The sequence below is a fragment of the Panthera uncia genome, chromosome F1 (assembly GCF_023721935.1).
Source record: "Panthera uncia isolate 11264 chromosome F1, Puncia_PCG_1.0, whole genome shotgun sequence".
NCBI classification, from domain to species: domain Eukaryota; kingdom Metazoa; phylum Chordata; class Mammalia; order Carnivora; family Felidae; genus Panthera; species Panthera uncia.
The window spans coordinates 26,444,284-26,466,761 of record NC_064813.1 but is presented as its reverse complement, the minus strand read 5'-3'; the positions used below and the strand labels follow the sequence as shown (position 1 = coordinate 26,466,761).

General features: G+C 35.8%; 1 protein-coding gene and 1 non-coding gene across 4 annotated transcripts in view; one reads left to right on the top strand and one right to left on the bottom strand.

The window, feature by feature from the left end:
- XPR1 (xenotropic and polytropic retrovirus receptor 1) overlaps nucleotides 1–21,440 on the top strand; it is a 210,217-nt gene extending 188,777 nt beyond the window's left edge. For all 3 annotated transcript variants that reach the window (XM_049634136.1, XM_049634138.1, XM_049634137.1), the window contains 4 exons: nucleotides 5,108–5,274; nucleotides 9,540–9,679; nucleotides 15,421–15,642; nucleotides 18,821–21,440. In XM_049634136.1, the coding sequence (XP_049490093.1) occupies nucleotides 5,108–5,274; nucleotides 9,540–9,679; nucleotides 15,421–15,642; nucleotides 18,821–18,881 (590 nt within the window). In that variant the 3' untranslated portion in view covers nucleotides 18,882–21,440. The remainder of the gene's footprint in view (nucleotides 1–5,107; nucleotides 5,275–9,539; nucleotides 9,680–15,420; nucleotides 15,643–18,820) is intronic.
- Nucleotides 7,808–7,914, bottom strand: LOC125926077 (U6 spliceosomal RNA). Its single transcript, XR_007459000.1, has one exon. It is a non-coding gene; the product is annotated as a U6 spliceosomal RNA (small nuclear RNA).
- Nucleotides 21,441–22,478: the final 1,038 nt, after the last annotated feature.

The window sequence follows — 22,478 nt, the reverse complement described above, 5'->3', positions numbered from 1 at the left end:
TCCCTCCCTCTCCCCCCCTCTCTTTCCCTCTCCCTTGCTCACACACTCACTGTGTCTCTAAAATTAAAAAGAAACATACATACACACTAAAGATCAAGGAAGTATTATATCTATTAATTTTTAGAGAACCATATTAATCTTACATTTTAGTGTTTTGATGTTTTAGGTTATGGGACTAAAACTGGATTTGCTAGATGCCAAACTCATTCAGCTTGCCTGTGTAGGTTTGGGTTTTGAAAACAGTGTCCAGTCTATTTTGTTTTTTTATTTAATTTCAGATTAAAAACCAGTAAACTGTTATCAGAGTAGAAAGATTTTGGTTGAAAAGAACACCATTCGCTTTCTGTTAACACAGTCCCACTTTTTTCATTTTTTAAAATACCTTCCCTGAAAAAAAAAATACAATAAAACCAAATGTCTTTCCTGAAACGTGGTTCAGGATGATTTTCATATGTAATTTTCCTGGTTTCTCTCTCAGCACTTTTCCTAACATGTTATTTTGTTTTATCCCTTTTATGATAATGATGGGTACAAAACCTTAAGAAGCTTGTTTTTATTTGTTTTAGATTCAGTAGATACCATTGCCATAAATATTTCCAGCATGAATTATGCTTCTAACATGGTGGGTGTATAATAGAAGCTCAGGGTAGAATAGCAATGACTTGATTTTCTGTGATTCTGAACATCACTAAAGTGGGCTACCAGAGTTAGCCAAGAGAGAATTAGATGTAATTGCTTGCCTAAAGTGATAATATCTTTCTAGTGCATTCCCTGAATACCAATAAAGGCAGATGATTTCAGGGAAAAGCACTCCTCATTTGGGAGATGGGAAAGATCAAGTAAGGGTAATAATTAAAAAGAGACCAAAATGTAACACATGTAGACTAGGTATATGCTAATCATTATTTGAAGAAGTAAAGTAAAACATTTCTTATTCCAAAATAATCTGTTGGAATACCTGCCTTTTAAAAAGTGAGTAAGGCCTTGTATGTGTTTCACAGAAATTTCATGGAAATAATATGAGCTTAGAAAGGATGGGGCGCCTGGGTGGCACAGTCGGTTGAGCGTCCGACTTCAGCTCAGGTCACGTTCTCACGGTCTCACGGTCTGTGAGTTCGAGCCCCGCGTCGGGCTCTGGGCTGATGGCTCAGAGCCTGGAGCCTGCTTCCGATTCTGTGTCTCCCTCTCTCTCTGCCCCTCCCCCATTCATGCTCTGTCTCTGTCTCAAAAATTATTAAACATTAAAAAAAAATTAAAAAAAAAAAAAAGAAAGGAAAGAAGCACTTGACCCATTATATCATTTTAAGAATTGCACTCTAAGAATAGGACTTGTGTTTAAAAGCTAAGACATTAAAAAAACTAGCACATTGATTTTTATTTCATTATTAATTCTTTTCTTTTGAACTCCCCCCCACACAATCTCCTTTTATATAATAATTTGAATTTGATGATTTCTTTAGTAATTAGAAAAGAAAATCAGCTTTCAGTAAAAACTTGATGTTACCTGAACTTACTTGAGAAATACTAATTTTTTACCTCTTGATGAATATCTGTTTATTCTCATTTCATTACTTTTACTAGAAAACAGAAATATAGTTTATTGTGAAAATGAAATGAGAATATATATAAAGTGCCTGGCACATAGTAAGCATTCACTTTTTAATTTTAATTTATTTTAATTTTTTTAATGTTTATTCATTTTTGGAGAGAGAGGTGGAGACAAGGCACGAGTGGGGGGAGGGACACAGAGAGAGGGAGACACAGGGTAGGAAGCAGGCTTCAGGCTCTGAGCTGTCAGCACAGAGCCTGATGCGGGGCTCAAACCCACGAACCACAAGATCATGACCTGAGCCGAAGTCGGATGCTTAACTGACTGAGCCACCCAGGAGCCCCTTAAATTTCTTTTTTTTTTTTTTTTTTATTTTTAATTTAAAAAAAATTGTTTTTGAATTTATTTATTTTTGAGAGACAGAAAGAGACAGAGCATGAGCGGGGGAGGGGCAGAGAGAGAGGGAGACACAGAATCCGAAACAGGCTCCAGGCTCTGAGCCATCAGCATAGAGCCTGACGTAGGACTCAAACCCACAAACCACGAGATCATGACCTGAGCCGAAGTTGGACGCTTAACCAATTGAGCCACCAGGCGCCCAAGCATTCACTTTTTAAAGAAAGAGTTGCAGATATAATTTACAGTTAAGTTGCTTGTCTTTCTCTCTTTGTGTTGATCTTGTTTTGAAAATATAGAAACAGTGTGAACTTTACTATAAAGTGCTGAATTTGCTTTATTCTTTGCAAACCTTAGTAGATAAGTTATAAAAATTTTTAATGCAATCATGATGTTGATTACTGAATAATACTTAGCTAGACTCTGTCTATAGAATGAAATAAACATGTCAGAACACATCCAACTAAACTAGATAAGTAAATATTTTGTTAGGCCTTTTATATTGATAATTTATGTGGCACAATGTTGTAGTATAAATATTCAACACAATTCAACACAATTGGTGAAGAAGAGTTTTTGTGGAAATAGTTTAAACCTGGGGCAACTGGGTGTCTCAGTTGTTTAAGTGTCTGACTTCTGCTTAGGTCATGATCTTGTGTTCACGAGTTCGAGCCCCACGTCGGGCTCTGTGCTGACAGCTCAGAGCCTGGAAGCCTGCTTCAAAATCTGTGTCTCCCTCTCTTTCTGCCCCTCCCCTGCTTGCACTCTGTCACTCTCTCTCTCAAAAATAAATAAACATTAAAAAGAAATTTAAAAAAAAGAAATAGTTTAAACCTGAAAATGTGTTTATGTCTAAGCTTGACTATTCATTAGTATCACTGTGGACCATTTAAAAAATATTGGTTTCTGGGTCCAGAAGAAGCTAAACAGTGTTGTGCCAGCTCTTAGGTAGGAGTAGGGATAAGAGGTACTGATTTGTAGTGTTTGTTGATTTCGGTGGTGTAAATACTTCCACCATAGCCAGGTTAAGCTACTAAGATAACATTGAATGTTGGGAAAAGATGTATATCAGCACAGCATTATATAATATTCCCATTATACAGATAAAATAAACATACATAATCCAAAAAAAGATAAAAGCAAAATTTAGTAAATTAATTAGGAAGTAATAAATTTTGAGTTTTTATTACCTTTGTTTTTAATAGAACTAATTGTAAGTTTATGTAATTTAATTTTTAATAATAACTTTAACAATCAGCTTAGTTTTGAAAATATAACAGTCAGTTCTTATGAGCTGGTATGAACTGATTAACATTAGAATTCTAACATATCTGTATTTTTTAAATCAGCTGTAATTCTGATGCAGGCAACCTGCCAGCTTATTTTTTTTAAATACAGATCTGATCTTAAGTGCCAAGAGAGCATTCCATAGTCAGACCCCAAGTGTCTTTTCCTGTCTCATTTTATTTATTTTTTAAGCCTCTTTTTTTTATTATTTATTTACTTATTTTGAAAGAGAGAGAGAATCCTAAGCAGGGTCTGTGCTGTCGGCACTGAGCCCAACGTGGGCTCCGTCTCACAAACGGTGAGATGATGAACTGAGCTGAAATCAAGAGTCAGATGCTTCACCAACTGAGCCACCCAGATGCCCCTCCAGCCTCATTTTAAATCAGACCCCTTATCTTATATCCTCCATATTTCACCCACACTATATTTAGATTACTTGCAGCTCCTCAAACACACCTTGTACTTTCCCACCCTTAGGACTGTTCATTATCTTCCTTCAGCTTTGAATGTCCTTGCCTCATCTGCCTGACTTTTGTAACACTGTTTACTCTTCTACAAATAACTCACATGCTACTTCCCCTTATTTCCTGCTGTTGGAAACATTCCTGTTCTCCTTGATGTTCCCCTAGTGCTTTGTTTATACTTCATTTTGAGCTCAAGTTTATCAATAACAAATGGCTATTTTCACTCACTATAATATAAATTTCTGAAGGGTGCCTTTGAATCATACTGTACTCAAGTAATACTTTAATACATAAAAATGATTAATAAAAACTTGTTTCAGTAGGAAGAATTTTAATTAATTTTTTTAAGTTTATTTATTTTTTTAGTAATCTCTACACCCAGTATGGGGCTTGAATTCACAACCCGGAGATCAGGAGTCACATACTCTTCCAATTCAGCCAGCGAGGCACCCTTTAATTTATTGTAATAGGAAGGATTGTGGTGAGGGCATGATACATCCTTATTTTCTATGCCTTTGGGAAACTAACCAAAATTTTTAACTTTTTTGAATTAGATGTTTCATACCTCTTTTTCCTGATAATTGAGGACTATGTTAGTAGTTGTATACCTATATCCTGCATCTAGAGAACACAAATAACATCATGATGACTCTCAAAACTTAGCAAAGAATTTCCTTAGAGAATATATGAAGCACTTAAGAGTGAAAAATACTAAATTATATAAGCACATACACAAATTATTTTTATTCTGATTTAGTGTACTTTATAGTGTTCCCAGCATTTTGTATCTATAAACAACCTCTAAAGAAGCAAAAATATCATGCTTTGTGAATGAGAGAAATTTGCTTTTATATATGTCCTTAAGGATAAATTCCTCATCAGTGTGTTGCTTTCTGGCATTTTATCTAGAATTAAAATTATCTAGTTGCCTTCACAGTAAGTATTGACAAGATCTAAGTGTACCAAGGAAATGTTCTAAAATAAAAACAATGTAAGAATTTGTTGAAACACATGTGATACATTTCTTATTAGTGGGGTTTCATAATTTTTTCTCATCTTTGACCCTAACCTGCCACCTGATGGCAAAAATTAAAATGACATCTTTTGTAATATTCAAAACCTCTATTGCAGTTATTTGGATTTTTATGTATTCAGCATACAGCCTCCAAAAATGCACATCTGTACAAATTATATGTACTTGATAAATGCTTGGTGATTACTTTGTACTTCAGGAGAATCAGATTTACTATTTAACTTCTATTAGTGTCCCTAACCAGGGATATTTATATAAAATCTTACTTCCTTTATGGAGCTGTATAAAGAAAGAATCTGCTTTTTAAATGAGTTTTATTTAATGAAGAATTTTACTTTAATCTAGTAATTTTCTCTTTTACTTTTCCATTTTCTTTAGAACGAGGTCACTCAGACACCATGGTATTCTTTTACCTTTGGATTGTGTTTTGTATCATCAGTTCCTGCTATACCCTCATCTGGGATCTGAAGATGGACTGGGGTCTCTTTGATAAGAATGCTGGAGAAAACACCTTTCTCCGGGAAGAGATTGTATACCCCCAAAAAGTATGTACAAAAGTGTTTGTATTTGTTTTTTTAAAAAACCCCAAAAACTCAAGTGTATCACCAGCTAAACCCTATTATGGTACATACCTAATCCCAACCTAATATACTTAGAAAAAAAACAACTAATTACCAAAAAATACTAATGCATTCTGTCAACAAAAATGTCAGGTTTTTACCAACTGCTGGGCACTATAGAAAATAAAAACAAAGTAAAGTTCTGGTTCTCCAAGAGGCCATAACCTATGTTAAACAGGTAAGTAGACAAATTGCACTATAATGTGGTAGAGTCTAGAACAGAGGAATAAATAACTTACAAAATTTGTGACCTAATTTTGACATGTAGTTCCCTCTATCTCAGATACCCTCTTCCCTCCCTTTTGTCTGCCTTGCAAACTCTTGCTCCTCCTTTTTCATTTTATTTATTTTTAATTGAAGTTATCATTGACAGAGTGTTACATTAGTTTCATGTGTACAACACAGTGATTCAACAACCCTGTATGTTACGCTATGCTCACAACTGTAGCTACCATCCTTCACCATGTAGCACTGTTATAATCCTGTTGACTGTATCCTGGGATCTATGCTGTACCTTTCATCCTAGTGACCTACTTACTCCCTATCTGGAAGCTTGTATCCTTCCACTCCCCTTCACCCATTTTGTCCATTCCTTTACCTCCCATCGCTCCGGCAACTACAAGTTTGTTCTGTGTATTTATGGGTCTGTTTATGCTTTTTGTTTATTAATTTGTTTTTTAGAGTCCCCGTGAGTGAAATCATATGGTATTTGTCTTGCTCTTCTGACTTATTTCACTTAGCATAGTACCTTCAGGTCCATTCATATTGTTGTAAATGACAGTATCTCATCCTTTTTATAGCTGAGTAATAAGTAGTCCAGTGTGTTTGTGTGTGTGTGTGCGTGTGTGTGTGTGTGTGTGTGTGTGTACATTTTTATCCATTCATCATCAGTGGATACTTGGGTTGCTTCCATATCTTGGCTGTTGTAAATAATTCTTCAGTAAAACAAAGGAATACAGATATCTTTTTGTATTAGTGTTTTTGTTTTCTTTGGGTAAATACCCAGTAATGGAATTACTGAATCATATGGTATTTCTGTTTCTTTTTCTCCATACTGTTTTCCTCAGTGGTTGCACCAATTGCATTGCCACCAACAGTGCACAAGAGTTTCTTTTTCTCCACATCCTCTCCTGTTCCTCCTTTTAAAAAGTCAGCTTAAGTGTTACTGTCTCTAAAAAGACTGTTTTTCTAAGCATATTTAGTCATTTGTCCTAATCCCATTTTACCCTCTACAAATTTCTGTTACAACAATTATCACATTGTATTACAGTTATCTGCTTAGGTATTCATATCCCTCACTGCCCAACATAGTTCCTGGCATATAGTAGACTTAATATTTGTGGAGTCAGTGAATAAAGACTTGACTGAATGAGCAAGGCTTTGAAAGCACAAAGGAAAGGAAGTGCCTGACTCCTTCAGTGCATCAAGAAGACTGCTCTTTTCATTTACTTCAGCTGGTTTTTGTTAATGTGGAGTGCCAATGTAGTCTGGAAATATATGGATAATTCCTTAGGAATTATTTTAGGATTTTGTCTGTATTTGGGTAGGAGGACCTGAATTAAAAAGTCAAAGACCAAGAGTGTCTTTACTCAAATACTGAAAGAAATAAAACAGTGAACTAGAAATCCTGGTAAGTGAATTCTGATCCCAGGTCTCTCACTAACTAGCTATATAACTTTAGGCAACTATACTACAGTGTATTCTCTTCTATTAGATTATTTCTTGATCCTTTCCCAGTTCTAAAATTCTGTGATGGGGGGGGGGAGGATGTATAGATTGGGTTACTAATACTTCATATACTATGTCTAAATGTCATCACTACCTCAAAACTGTACTTTGAAAAGTGTGTAAAAATGTAATATTCAGTTGGTGAGTAGGGAAGGCTGTTTTCACATGTGACGACTGAAGATGGATGGTAGGAGAGTGGGTACAAAGAATGAGTAGGGTAACTTCACATAAGCAAATGAAGACAGAAAGGAGGATATTCATTAACACTGATCTTTTTTATGTAAGATATAGCAATAATTCCAATGTGCAAATTTAGAATATATGGCCTAGGTACTAGACATATCTTTGTAAATCTCGTTTGAAGAAAAAATCAGGGGACACCTGGCTGGCTCAGTCGGTGGGGCATGTGATTCTTGATCTTGGTGTTATAGGTTCGAGTCCCATGTTGGGTGTAGAGATTACTTAAAAAAAAATCTTCAAAAAAAAAAAAAAAGGAAGGAAGGAAGAAAAGAAATCAGTAATGTTAATAAGGGCAAGTCAGAGAGCAGACATGAGCTCAGGTTAGTGATGGCACTTTTGTGCTCACCAGATGCATATGCCTTATTGCTGCTTGTGTTCTTGTCTTACGGAGCCATATAATACATTTACTTCTTGTGCTGATTGCTTAGATGAACTGTTTGTGTCTTTATATAAATGTTAATCCATGCCTCCTTTTTTTTTTTTTTTTTTTTTAAATATGGAACGCTTCACTAATTTGCGTGTCATCCTTGTGCAGGGGCCATGCTAATCTTCTCTGTATCGTTCCAATTTTAGTATATGTGCTGCCGAAGCGAGCACAATCCATGCCTCCTTTTAAATAGTCCTAACTTATTTGTTTCTATGTAATAAAATTAGTGAATAGAGTTTTTCAATCAGTTTCCTTACTGCATATTTTCATGACCCTAGAAAATAAAGTATATGCTTTCCTCCATTATAATTTGCAAATTTATAAGAAAAATGTTCTGCTGGATCACCACATTCCTTTCAATTTTAAAAAGACAAATATTGGAATAAGATTCATTCTCCTTGAAAAGGGAAAAGAAACTTTTGGTGGAGTCCAGTGTAGCTTCATTTAAAACTTAAGAACACAGTTATATGAATCTTGAAATCAGTTCCTAGGGATTAACAATGCATATTAGTGAGCACCACATCCAGGTCCACAAAGTATCTTTGTTATCTCCATATTAAAACTTGTCTTTGTCTCATGACCTCATGTTAAGTTATTCCTCCCAAAAGACTTCCATGTTTTTGGTAACATGAGCCCCACATAGTCAATTGTAGATCAGTTTAAGATGGACTCTTAAAGTAACATGAAATTGTAGCTCTTTATTGAGGCCTAATAATGAATTCACTGGATGTGAATTTATCAAAAAACTGCATTATTGCTACATTGGTGGATGGGGAAAGGAACAAAGAGAAATGTAAATATGTTTAAATCTTCATAAGATTTATGATAATAAGCAGTGGATAATATCTACAATTGATTAACCAGGATATAGCAATATATACACATTATTTAGAAATATGGAGGATAAATCCTCGGACAGATAGCTACAAATTTTGAAATTGTCTGTAGAGAATGAGAGGAGAGGATGGCAAGGGGACTGCTTTTTTTTTTTTTTTTGTTAATAGCCTTCTAACATGACTAGTATTCCTGTGTTAATTTTTTAAAAAAATAAATGCTATGGTGTCATATAGCAGTTACCAGAGCAGTTCTAGTTTCCAGTTTTTAAATGCATATATTTAAAGAGCTGATTATCCAGAGATTAAGAATGAGCAAATCCATGAATTATAGTTCTAGTCTATTGGCAGTTTGTATACTTAAAACTTTCGTATAGCTAAAATTGGATGCCTAGATACTAGGTACTAGCACTTGAAAAAAATGATTGAATGCTGTCTTTCGCATGTAAAAATAGAACATTCCTTAAATTCAACCATGTATATGATACCCAAGTTTCATTTTATTTAATGACGTCAAAAAACAAGGCAAAAAACTTCCTTCAAATGCAGAGTGAAGCAACTTGAGAATAAAAGTACAAATGACAGTTAATGAATCTGCTAATCTTTTTGCTATTGAGTCATTATTAGTATATGATGTACACTTAATAATCTCAGTCAGATCAAGGATCTCATCTGGCTTATATTTCTAGGGTCTAAAAGAGAGCGTGGTATACAATATGAGAATAAAATGTATTTGTTAAGTGATTAATGAAATGCAGTAAAACTTCATTTTGAATATTGTACTATTTATGAGAAAAATTAAATTGGTGAGATCTTCTAAAACAGTAAAATAAAAATAAAACCATTTTTCCTCTTTAATCTGTGCTTGTTGATGGGACATGTGAGTCTTGGTGCTGTGACAGGTATGCTTATTTGTGAGAAACATAATGGTAAGTGTACTCAATTTGCTTACTGTTCCTCAGGCCTATTACTACTGTGCCATCATAGAGGATGTGATTCTGCGCTTTGCTTGGACTATCCAAATCTCAATTACCTCCATGACATTGTTGCCTCATTCTGGGGACATCATTGCTACTGTCTTTGCTCCTCTTGAGGTTTTCCGGTAAGCAAACTACCAAAAAGTCTATCAAAGTTTTGTCCCCTAAAAAAAACCCCAATACTTACAAATTAGAATTCATTAAAACATATACTTGAAAGGCTTAAATTTTCTAACTTTTCTCAAACTTCTCATTAGCCTCAGAGTTGGGAAATCCTACTTGAAGATCTAAAAGATTAATTCTTGGAAAGTTAAAATAATTACCAATGATGGCTTTTAAGCTTTTTTAGAATTGGGCTCCATTGGAAGGTTCATGAGTGCAAATTGGGAGGTAAAAAGTCTTAAAACGGGTGCCTGCCTGGTTCAGTTGGTTGAGTATCTGACTCTTGATTTTGGCTCAGGTCATGATCCCAGGGTCGTGGGATTGAGCCCTGTGTCTGGCTCCACACTGAGCATAGAGCCTGTCTAAAATTCCCTCTCTCTAACCCTCTGTCCCTCTCCCCCACTTGCTCTCTCTCTCTTTCTCTCTTAAAAAAAAAAGTCTTAGAAATTAAAATAAAAATCTTTTGAGAATCATTATTTGCAATTTGGCATTCTGGGTTATTCAGGAGGCAGCCTTCTCACTGGAAATAATAAAAATTCCAGAGGAATTGTTTTTTAAACCTTCCTAAAAACATCGGTAATCTAACAAGATAGCCCAAAATCTAAGTAAAAGCAGATACCCTAAAGGTAAGCAAAGCACTAAAGCTAATTTTGCACTAAGTATATTTGCCAAACCTAGCAATTTTGTATGCACCTAATAACATAGCCTAAAAATATGTTAAAAAAAAAACAAACAAAAACTGACATTGGTAAAAAATAGAAGTAGGTGAATTTACAATTTTAGGGGAAGATTTTAACATACTTTTCTCAGTAATAGTTTAATTAACCAACTTGACCTAATTGACATATATGGAGCACTGCATTCAACTACTAAATACACATTCTTTTATTTGCATGTAGAACATTTACCAAAATTAATCGCATGCTAGGCCGTAAAGTAAGTTTCAACAAATTTCAGAGGACTGAAATCACAAAAAGATAACTGAAAATTCCCAAATGTATAGAAATCAAGCAATACATGACTAAATAACCCGGGGTCAAAGTTGAAATTTTAAAATATTTTAAACATAATGAAACTGATAATGTGACAGAAGAAAATGCAGCTAAAGCCATGCTTAGAAGGCAATGTATAGCTTTAAGTGTATACATTGGAAAAATATACAGCTTCAAGAAGATTTTTTTTTATGAAGTTTATTGTCAAATTGGTTTCCATACAACACTCAGTGCTCATCCCAAAAGGTGCCCTCCTTAATACCCATCACCCACCCACCCCTCCCTCCCACCCCCCATCAACCCTCAGTTCTCAGTTTTTAAAAGTCTCTTATGCTTTGGCTTCAAGAAGATTTTAAAACAGCAAATCAAACCCAAACGAAAGTAGAAGGAAGGAAACATAAAGAACAGAAATTAATGGAATAGAAAACAAAGTCGAGAAAATTAACAAGCCAAAGTTAGTTCTTTAAAAAGATGAATAAAATTGATAAATATCTAAACATGACTTTTTTCTTAATGTTTATTTTTATTTTGAGAGAGAGAGAGAGTGCCAGCAGGGTAGGGGCAGAGAAAGAGGGAGAGATAGAATCCCAAGCAGGGTCCACACTGTCAACACAGAGCCCAAAGTGGGGCTTGATCCCACAAACTATGAAGTCATGACCTGAGCCAAAACCAAGAGTCGGACACTCAACCGACTGAGCTACCCAGGCACCCCTAAACATGAATGATTAAGCAAAAAAGGAAAGAACGCACAAATTACAAATAACAAAAATCCTCAAGATATATTTTATGCCAGTAAGTTAAAAAATTTACATGGAGGAGTACCTGGGTGGCTCAGTTGGTTAGGTGTCCGACTTTGTCTCAGGTCATGATCTCTCAGTTCATGGGTTTCAGTCCCATGTCAGGCTCTCTGCCAACAGCTCAGAACGTGGAGCCTGCTTCAGATTCTGTGTCTCCCTCTGTCTCTCTCAAAAATAATAAATAAACCTTAAAAATTGACATGGAATGGACAAATTCCTTGAGAAGCACTGTTTATCAAAACCAATAAAATAGAAAATTTGATAGGCTTGTATCTATTAAAGAAATTATATTCATATTAAACTTCTTCTCATGAGGAAAATGGTAAGCCCAAGGAATTCCTCCAGAAATATGAGGAAATGTTACCAGTTTTACACAAAACTCTTCCAGAGAAAAGAGGCGATAAAAGGAACACTTCCCAGTTCCATTTTGTCCAACCAGCATGGCTTTGATCTCTAAACCTAGGAGGACATTCCAAGGAAGACCAGTCTGTCTCTTGTAAAGAAATGCAAAACTCCTGAAGAAAATATTAGCTAGTGAATCCAACAGTATATAAAAAGCATAGTACATCATAGCATAGTACATCACAAGTTAGTTTCATTCTAGGAATGTGAGATTTAATATGCAAAAATCACTAACATTTAAAAATTAATCTGTGTTAACTCACCACATTAACAGAATAAAGGGAGAAAAATCTTCAGATATGTAGAAACAATACTGAGAAAAGTCAATACTTGTTCATAAATAATTTAAAGATTATCTACAAAAAACATAAATAAGGCCATATTTAATGGGAAGACACTGTAAGCTCTCCCTTGAGATCAGGAATGAGATTATTATGCCTGTTGTTACTTGTTTTTAACATCATACTGAAAATATAGGTAGTGCATTGGGGAGACAGTATAAGAATTAAAAAAGAAAAAATAAAACTAATTACTCACCCATGACATGATTGCATATGCAGAAAATTCAAAAGAATTTACACAAAACCTTTAAAATAAGCATAGCTATGTCCCTGAATATAAGGTTAATATAAATAAAAATGTAATGCCCTAACAAACAGTCCTAAACAACTAGAAAATGAAATTTTAACAAACATACCACTGTGAGTTGCATCAGAATATATCAAATACCTAGGAATAAATTTAATGAATGATTATGTGTATGAAAATTGACAAGCCAGTTCTATAATTTACATGGAAACAGTAAGGATCAAGAATAGCCAAGACTAGGGGCACTTGGGTGACTCAGTTGGTTGAGCATCCAACCTCAGCTCAGGTCATGATCTCGTGGTTCATGAGTTTGAGCCCCACGTCAGGCTCTCTGCTGACAACTCAGAGCCTGGAGCCTGCTTCAGATTCTGTTTTTCCCTCTCTCTCTGCCCCTCCCCTGCTCATGTTCTGTCTCTGTCTCTCAAAAATGAATAAACATTAAAAAAAAAAAAAAAAAAGAGTAGCCAAGACTATGCTGAAAAGAAAAAAGTTATAGGACTTATACTCTCAAATATCAAGACTTCCTATGTAGCCACTGTAATTAAAATAGTGTCTAGTGTTAGTGACAGAATAGACAAATAGTCCACTGGAACAGAATAGGGAGTCCTGAAACAGTTCCACACATACATCGGCATTACCTGATTTATGACAAAAGTGACTAAATAATAGTGGAGAAAAAGAGGTTCTTTAGTAAGTGATATTGAATCAACTGAGCTGGCTATCCATATGGGGGGAAAATGAATCTTGACTCTCACCGCATACTGTATACAAAATCTATTCCATTGCAGAACTAAATATGAAAGGTATGGGGCACCTGGGTGGCTCAGTCAGATTAAGCATTTGACTTTGACTCAGGTCGTGATCTCACAGTTTGTGAGTTCAAGCCCTGCCATTGGGCTCTCCCCTGTCAGCAACAGAGCCCACTTTGGGTGCTCTGTCTCTCTCTCTCTCTTTCTCTCTCTCTCTCTCTCTGCCTCCTGTCTCTCTCTCAAAAATAAGTAAACATTAGAAATAAATGAATGAGTGAATGAATAAGAAAGATAAATCAATAAGAAAGGTAAATCAGTAAACTTTCTAGAACATAGGACAGCACCATAAAGGCAGCTTTGGGGGTGTGATAATGTTATATTTTTTTAATTTCTGAGTGGTAATTATAAAGTGTGACCACTTTATAATAACCAGGTTGCACACTTAATAATTTGCACACTTTTGTATATCTATAGTATACTTGAATTAAAATGCTTATTTTTTTTAAAAAGGATTATCGTCAAATCCTTTTTAAAAAAAAGGATTATCGTCAAAGAAGTGGCAGTTTAACAGCTGACTTCTCAAAAGTAACAATGAAAACCAGAAGTCATTAAAATGATATTTTCAGAAGCCCCTGGGTGGCTCAGTTAAGCACCTGACTCTTGAGCTCAGCTCAGGTCTTGATCCCAGGGTCATAAGTAAAAGCCCCACATTGGGCTCCATGCTGGTCATGGAGCCTACTTAAAGAAAGTATAAAATGATATTTTCAATGTGCTGAAAGAAAACAGTTGCCTACCTAGAACTCTTTATACACTGAAAATACCTTTCACAAGTGAAAATGAAATAAAGATATTTGCAGACGTGTATAGCATTCCTCTGAGTCAGGATGGGCACATCTATCAGGGTGGTCTGATAAAATAAGACAGCGTCTGGAAACTGTGCTTGCTGCTGTCAGTACTTTCTCCAAACCATGTGTCAACCCCTCTTCTTCATTTTCCCAAATCTCTAGGTCTAGGACCTGAAACTCTCCATCACTACAAGACCTACTCCCTTCCCAGTTCTTTCTCTTCCACATATGATGCTGCTTTATAAATTGAAAAAAAAAATTTTTTTATAGATAAAAAAAAATTCCTTTTTGAGGTTCTTATTTCATTTTTCCTTTAAAATTATCTGCTTAATAATAGACTCAGATGTTCTATCACCCATTTAAAACAAAAGCAAGGAGCCTCCTTTGAATCTACTTTCCTCCTCCAATTCATGCCCATTTCTGTCTCCTTTACAACAAAACTCTTCAAAAGATGTCTGTACTTGCTGTCTCCGCTCTCACACTCCTCCCCCATTCTCCCTTTAATTCAACTCGTCTTTTTTCCCAATACTCAAACTAAATTGCTTGTGTTAATAATCTTGTGTTAATAATAACAGTAATAATAACAATAGCAGCAAACATGTATTGCCCACTATGTGCCTGGCACTGTTCTGAGCCCTTTATGTGTATCAGCTTATTGACTCCTCAGAACAATCTTCTGAGGTAGATACTGTTACTGTCCCACGTTACTCATGACACTGAAGCATAGGTTAAGTAACTCATCCAAGGTCGTTACACCTAGGAAATGATGGAGTCATGATTCGAATCTAGACAGTCTTTCAGAATCTATGCTCTTGTATCATACTGCCTCTTTGTTTTGCTAAATCCAGTATCTGTTCTTGGTGCTGACCTTACTTTACTTTTTTCACGTCATTTCTCAGAAGCCAAACTCCTATGTCTCCCTGGCTATTCCTTCTTAACTCCTTTACTGGTTCTTCTTCCTCTTCCCAAATTATGAATGTTGGGAGTGTTCCATGATTGAATCCTCTGCCCTCTTCTTTCCTCCACTTACATTATTCTTAATCCCATGACTTGAAATAACTGTCTTTATGCAGTCTCCAGCCCTAGACTCTGCCTTGAACTGCAGACACATAGCCATCCCGCTGCTGTATTTTCCCCCTTGGAATTTTCCTTTTGTCTATGTCATTCTTATTCCCTCCCCACCACACCATCTTTTCCTGTTTTAATATTCTAACCTTTAATTCCTTGTTTTTGTTTCTTGAATGGACACTTGATACACTGGGAGGTTTACAGGTTACAACAGTATGTTCAAATTTTATAAGTAATTTACCTACCTACCCTATTTTGCTAAGGCGATTTGTGTGGAACTTCTTCCGCCTGGAGAATGAACATCTGAATAACTGTGGTGAATTCCGTGCCGTGCGGGACATTTCTGTGGCTCCTCTGAATGCAGATGACCAGACACTCCTAGAACAGATGATGGACCAGGATGATGGGGTACGAAACCGCCAGAAAAACCGTCCGTGGAAGTATAGCCAGAGCATATCCCTGCGCCGGCCTCGCCTCGCTTCTCAGTATGTATGGCTTCCGCTTTTCTGAAACGAATTTCCTTCAGGTGTTAGTACTGGTTAACAATTAAGCTAAGATGGTATCAGGTTGAACCACATGAATTTACTGGCATTCAACCATTTTAATTCCTCTGCATTATCTTTCATCAAAAAATTGAAATGAATATGGCCCCTGCTTATAGAGTGGTTATGATGGGATTTAGACCAGTTTCCTCACAGAAAGAGCTCTTATATATGAATAGCTTATATAAATATAAGCCATTGTGTTTATTTTCTTACTAAATACCCACAGCAGTATTTTTATAAGTCATTAACTTTGTATGATCCTAAAAGGAATAATAATGTAGAATATATTGTGGCTGCATTTGGAATCTAGAGATTTCACAGTGGATGGGAATGATGTTGAGCATGAGCAGTTTTCTAAAGGATAAGAGAGTGCTTGACTAGGCCAGAGGCACAGGATGAAGACATAAGGGTAGAAATGAGGGGCAGAGGGAAAAGCCATGTGACTAGAACTAGAGTAAGAAAATTTAGCCAAATAGATGAAGTATAATTGTAAAAGGCTGGAAAAAACAAGCTTGATCCTATAGGCAGGAAGGAGTCAGAGAATTTTTTTCATGAAAGAATGACAGGAAAGTAGTATTTTCATGAGTTTTAATGGCACTTTTCAAAATATGTTGGGAAAGGGGACACTAAAGGCCAGAATACCAACTGGAAGGCCACTGCAGTATTCTTACATATCAGACATTGAGGACTTGGGTCAGGATGCTTTACAGTAGGACTAAAAATAATAGAAGGAGATGTTTTAGAGGAAGTAAAAAAAAAAAAAAAATAGGAGGTGGTAATAGTAACCCATAGGTAGAAGGGGGCAGAGTACAAATTGCTCAGACTTCAAATAGAATTTGGAAGTTCTCTGAAGAAGACAAAGTACAGAAAAGAAGGGCAGAAAACAGGAAGCTAAGCCTGAGGAAACACGGGCAAGAGAAAAAAGAAGTAAAGGATTGGGAAAGGAATGGCCAGGGAGGTGAGTGGGAAGAACATCAAAACAAAGCATGATACGATTATAGTGAGGAAGTAGAGTTTGAAGCAGGAGGAGGGGCACTAGGGGTTGGTAGGTGGGGTCAGCAGGGTAAGTGCTGAAAAGAACTGGAGGACTAGGCAGTTGTCTCATTGAGCTACTAAATGTGGATGGCTGATCCTTATTAGTCACCAGCAGAGGGCAGTCTAAACATATGTTATTTCTGCTTCAGAAACCAGGAAGCTTTTTGGCACTAGATTACTACGTTCAGTTTCAGGTGTTAAGTGGAAAAACACTGAGATATTAGATTGCAACCAGAAGAAGATGTTTAAAACAATGGAACAGAGGGGCACTTGGGTGGCACACTCGGTTAAGCATCCACTCTTGTTTTCAGTTCAGGTTGATCTCCTGGTTCGTGAGATCAGGTTCCTCACTGACTGTGGAGCTTGCTTAGGATTCTGTCTCCCCCTGTGTCCCTCCTCCCACTTATGCTCTCTCGCTCTCCCTAAAATAAATAAAAACTTAAAAAACAATGGAACAGGTTATGTGAAATGGAGAGAGCAGAGAATCTAAAATAAATTCTGAATTTGAGTACAGACTTTGTGACTCACACAACCTTTAGCACACACTCTTTACCTTTTTGAACGTCAGTTTTCCACCTCTGTCAAGTGGGAGTAATAATACCCACTTCACAAAGTACCGCTTGTACCTCATAGGACTTATGAATTTAAAAGTATCTTAACATTATCTTATCCCACTTTTCATCTAGTAGAAGAATCTCTTCTAATGCATCCTGATGAGATGGTCATCATATGCTGATTGACAGTTGTCAATGATAATGAAGTTTATGTAGATGGGGCACCTGATTTTATTATTGGATGGTTATTGTGGCTAATAGCTTATGTTGGGCTGAAATATGCTTCACAGTAACTTCAACCAGTTGATGCTAGTTCTAACATAACTTTCTAACATAACTTCCTCCCTCTTCTACATTATACTTAGTCAACTTTTTGGAGACAAATGTCATGCCTTTCCTTAGGTCTTCTCTTTTGCTGGCTTACTCACCTTGTTTCGTGTGTACCTCAAATGGCAGTATTTCTATCAACCTCATCATAATTTGTTTAATACTTTGCTGATGTTTATTTCATCCATTTTCTCACTTGATATTGACACTATCTCTATGAGGTAAAAGTACTATTATATAAATAGGTATTATTATTCCTGCTTTACAGAGATGAAAATTAACACTCCAAAAGTTACATCATACAGAGTCAATACTCAAACTCAGGTCTTTTCCTTTTATTTTTATTCAAGTATAAACATACAGTGTTATATTAGTTTCAGGTGTACAATATAGTGATTCAGCATTTCCATGCATTACTCAGCACTCATCACAATAAGTGTACTCTTAATCCCCTTTATCTATCTCACCCCTCCTTCCACCCACCTCCTCTCTGGCAATCAGCAGTTTGTTCTCTATATGTAAGAGTCTGGTTTTTTTGTTTGTGTTCTTTTTTTTTTTTTTTTACATTGTTCACTTGTTTTGTTTCTTAAATTCCATATGTGAGTGAAATCATATGGTATTTGTCTTTCTCTGATTTATTTCACTTAGCATCATACCCTCTAGGTCCATCCATGTTGTTGCAAATGGTAAGATTTCATTATTTTTTTTATGGCTGATCAACTCAGATCTTCTCATTTTGGATAATTTCTCTCTCTGTTGCACATGACCTGCCATTTTTCTTTTTACCTTCCTCTGGTTGCAGTCTATTTTCTTAATGTTTTTCCAATAATACCTGAAACTGAATATGAAACTCCAAGAATAGTCCATCTGGTGCAGTATATAATGCCCTTTACAATGTATTTTTTTTAATGTTTGTTTATTTTTTGAGAAAGAGCAGAGAGAGCAGGCGGGGGAGAGAGAGAGAAAGGAGACACAGAATCTGAAGCAGGCTCCAGGCTCAGAGCTGTCAGCATAGAGCCCAATGTGGGGCTCGAACTCATGAACTGTGAGATTGTGACCTGAACTGAAGTCAGACACTTAACCTAGTGAGCCACCCAGGCGCCCCTACAATGTGTTTTTAATGGTGGTAAGATTGGAAATGTATCCAATACCATGACATGTTTGTATTTTAATAATGGACTATGTGCTTTTTTTCTCCCTAGATCCAAGGCTCGTGACACTAAGGTATTGATAGAAGACACAGATGATGAAGCTAACACTTGAAGCCTCTGGTCTAGTTTAACATCTTTGGTTTTCCTACTCTACAATTCTTTCTTCGACCAACGCAACCTCTAGTACCTTTCCAGCCGAAAACAGGAGAAGACACATAACACATTTTCCGAGCTCTTCCAGATCGGATCCTATGGACTCCAAACAAGCTCACTGTGTTTCTTTTCTTTTCTTCTGGTTTAATTTTCATTTTCTATTTTTAAAACAAATATTTACTTCATTTTGCCAATCAGAGGACATTTTAAGGAACAAAAACATAGTATCTTATGGATTGTTTACAATCACAAGGACACAGATACCTATCAGGATGAAGAACAGGCATTGCAAGGACCCTCTGATGGGACGGTACCGAGATACCTCGGCTTCCGCTTGGCCCGGTTTTGACTGGTTGAAACCGGACATTGGTTTTTAACTTTTTTGTCCGTTTATGTGGAGAATTTTTTCCTTTCCTTCATACCCAGCGCAAAAGCACTGGCTGCACTTGCAGGGAAAGTGCAACTTAGAGCAGTACCTTCATTCACGAAGCTACTTTTTAATTTGATGTAACTTTTCTTATTTTGGGGAGGGTTGCTGGGTGGGTGGGAAATATGATGTATTTGTTGCGTATAGTTTTCTCATTATTTATGAAACTTAACCATAAAAGAATGATATAACTCCTGTGCAATGAAGGTGGTAACAGTGAAAGAAGACAGGGGAAACTAATGTTGGACCGCATTTGAGGGTTTAGTCCGCAATACCTCTTTCACGAGATAACTTGCACCACTTTGACTTTGATTTTTCTTTCTTTTTTTTTTTTTTTTTTAATTTTAAGCCAAAGTTTTATTACTGAGTTTTTACGTTGCTGCTGCTTTAGAATCCTGAGCATGTCTCTCCTAACAAAGCATCTATATACTTCCACACAACTGGTTGACATTTTTTAAGAGGTCTGATACTTTTTTGTTTAAGGAACAGATGTGGAATATATTTGCCCATACTCCAACCATAACAACTGAAGTTATGCCTTATTAAGCTTCAGCATTTAGGGTAATTGAAACCTTTCCTAACTCTGAGTTAGAAGATAAAGCTATTTCAGAGACTGCCTACACTTTTGTTGGATATTTTTTCATCTGGACTCACTACTTTAGCCAAAATTTGATCAAATTGAAAGTCTGTCTTGGGGAAACCGTATATTTGAGAGCAAAGAACAAATAATCCTTCCTCTTTCACATTACATTAATAAAACAGACCTTGGCAGCCATTTCTCCCAGCAGTTTTAAAGGATAAATATTGTATTTCATGCCCTCCTGTGAGAGAAAGCCTGCTTTTAAGATTTTGGGGGTCTAAACAAAAAATACATTTCTTAGACATTTCAGGCTCTCATGGTTTGTGCACAATGCCCATTTTTACTTCCTTGTCTAATTTCTTTCCTGTTTTCCTAAATCATCCAAATAAGCCCCAACCTTAAAGGATTTTACTTTCCTAAATGTGGTTGGCACTAAATTGAGCATTTTGTTATCTATCAAAATTAATATAAATTCCAGGAAAAAGTGAAGTGTGTTTTAATCCTCCCATCCGGCTAGATCCAGTTGAAGATTCCAGCATCAACATCAATGGATTCGTGAAAGTAAATTACTTCTGTCGTTTTGACGAGAGACAAACGAGCTGTTATCACTTCCTTAGTCTTAAACACGTGGGTGTTACCCATTAATAAGCCCCTTTTGTCATCTGCCCTTCTGCCATGTATTGTAGGTCTTCACTCATACCTGTCGTGATCCAGTAGGTTATATTCAAGTCAACTGTTACTGCCAAAATTCCATCCACTATTTGTTAACTGACAAATAGTTCGTTTCCAAAGGAGTTTATTCCAGATTTATTCTGATAAACTTCCAAATTTTTTCCCTTTCCAAATTGAGATTTTTTTCTGAAAAATCATACAAATTTTTGGCTTTTGTTGTTTTTTTATGTTTTGCCAAGCAATGTTTGTTGGCCCAAAAACTGAAGCGGAATAGTTTAATTACCTCTCTCTCTCTCTCTCTTTTTTTTTTTTTTTTTTAGTTTAAATAAATTGAATCATCATAATCAGTGGTAACAATTTAGTGACCCATAATAGATTAAAGGTTGCATTATTTATACTTGGGATTTTTTTTTTTTCTATTTTGTTTTTGTACTTTAAAACTATGGGGGAAATATCACTGGTCTGTCGAGAAATAACAGTAATTATTACTGAGTTAGATAAGTCCAGTGGACCAGTCATTTCTTGTACAAATAAAACTGGTGGTACTAATTAATGTGTATCCAGAGCAATTTGAATTGTCAACTTCATTTTCTATTATTAGTAAAACTATATAATGACACACATGAAGTCTTGCAGTTGACTTTTGGTATTTGAACTCCCCAGTGTTTTTATTTCAGTGTATCCTACGGCCAATTTGGTCTTTTTTCAACTGTTACGATCCTAGGCCCTAATCAGTATTATTTTTTCATAGACAATACAATGTTAGAATTCTTTTCTGATATGTTTGTCCTATAAGCATAGTCTATTCAAGAATGATAAGATTTCTGTAACTTTCAGCTTACCATGACAGATGCTCAAATAAGTATTGAAACACACAGCTTCATTTTCCTCCTAAAGCTGTAAAGAGAAAAGAGGGCTATTCCTCATCAAGAGGAAGAGTTTGGGAGACAGAATATACATTTAAATTTTTTTCTTTGAAAAAAAAGGCAACGTACATTTTTCTCTTCTAAATTTAAATGCCCTAGCAGTTGCCAATGCTGTGTCCTACCTAATATTTTATTGGAGACGTCTGTACACTGAAACTCTTAGAACTCTTAGGAAATTAATATCACAGGGTCATTTTAAAGGAGCAGCAATCTAACCAAAGGTAAAACTTTATCTGATTTTAGGTTTGGAAATTCTAGTTTTATTTTTATTTGAGAATCAATTTATGTCATCAGTTTAAATACTCCCCAAAGGAATGAAAAGGAAGTATAAATAAAAGAATAAAGTTCGTTGACATGTGTAAAGAAATTGGAAGACCCAGAAAAAATGGCTTATTTTCTACTCACAAGTATGCACCTATACTTAAGCCTGCCTATGCCATTAGAATGGAATGAATAGTTGATGGTTTCATGCCATACAGAGAGACAATAAAATGATCAAAAATTAAGTCATTGTTAATTGGGTTATAATGGTAATTTTTAAATTTGGAAAGAAGTTGAAAACCCATAAACAACTTATTTTCCTAGTATCTCATTTTTCTTAAGAAAGCTGCTTAACTTCAGATTCAGCAGCAATGATGTGCGAGAATGCCTGACACCTCATCAGTAACCTATATGGACCCTTAAAGAAGGACCTAGTCCCTAGGATCCATAACTCCCCCAAATTTTCAACATGAGAGTTTTAAGATTTTAACAAGATTTTACCGGAAGTAAGTTGTGGATATATGGTATCCTTTCACCATGGTTTGGTCAACGTACATTCATGATAATGAGAAAGCAGTTCATCCTTTCTTAACAAGTGAAGTAAAACAAGAATAAAAAAAAGTGACATCACTGAGTTGTACAGGCATCAGATTAACAGACATTTAGTTGAAGAAAAATAAAATAATTGTG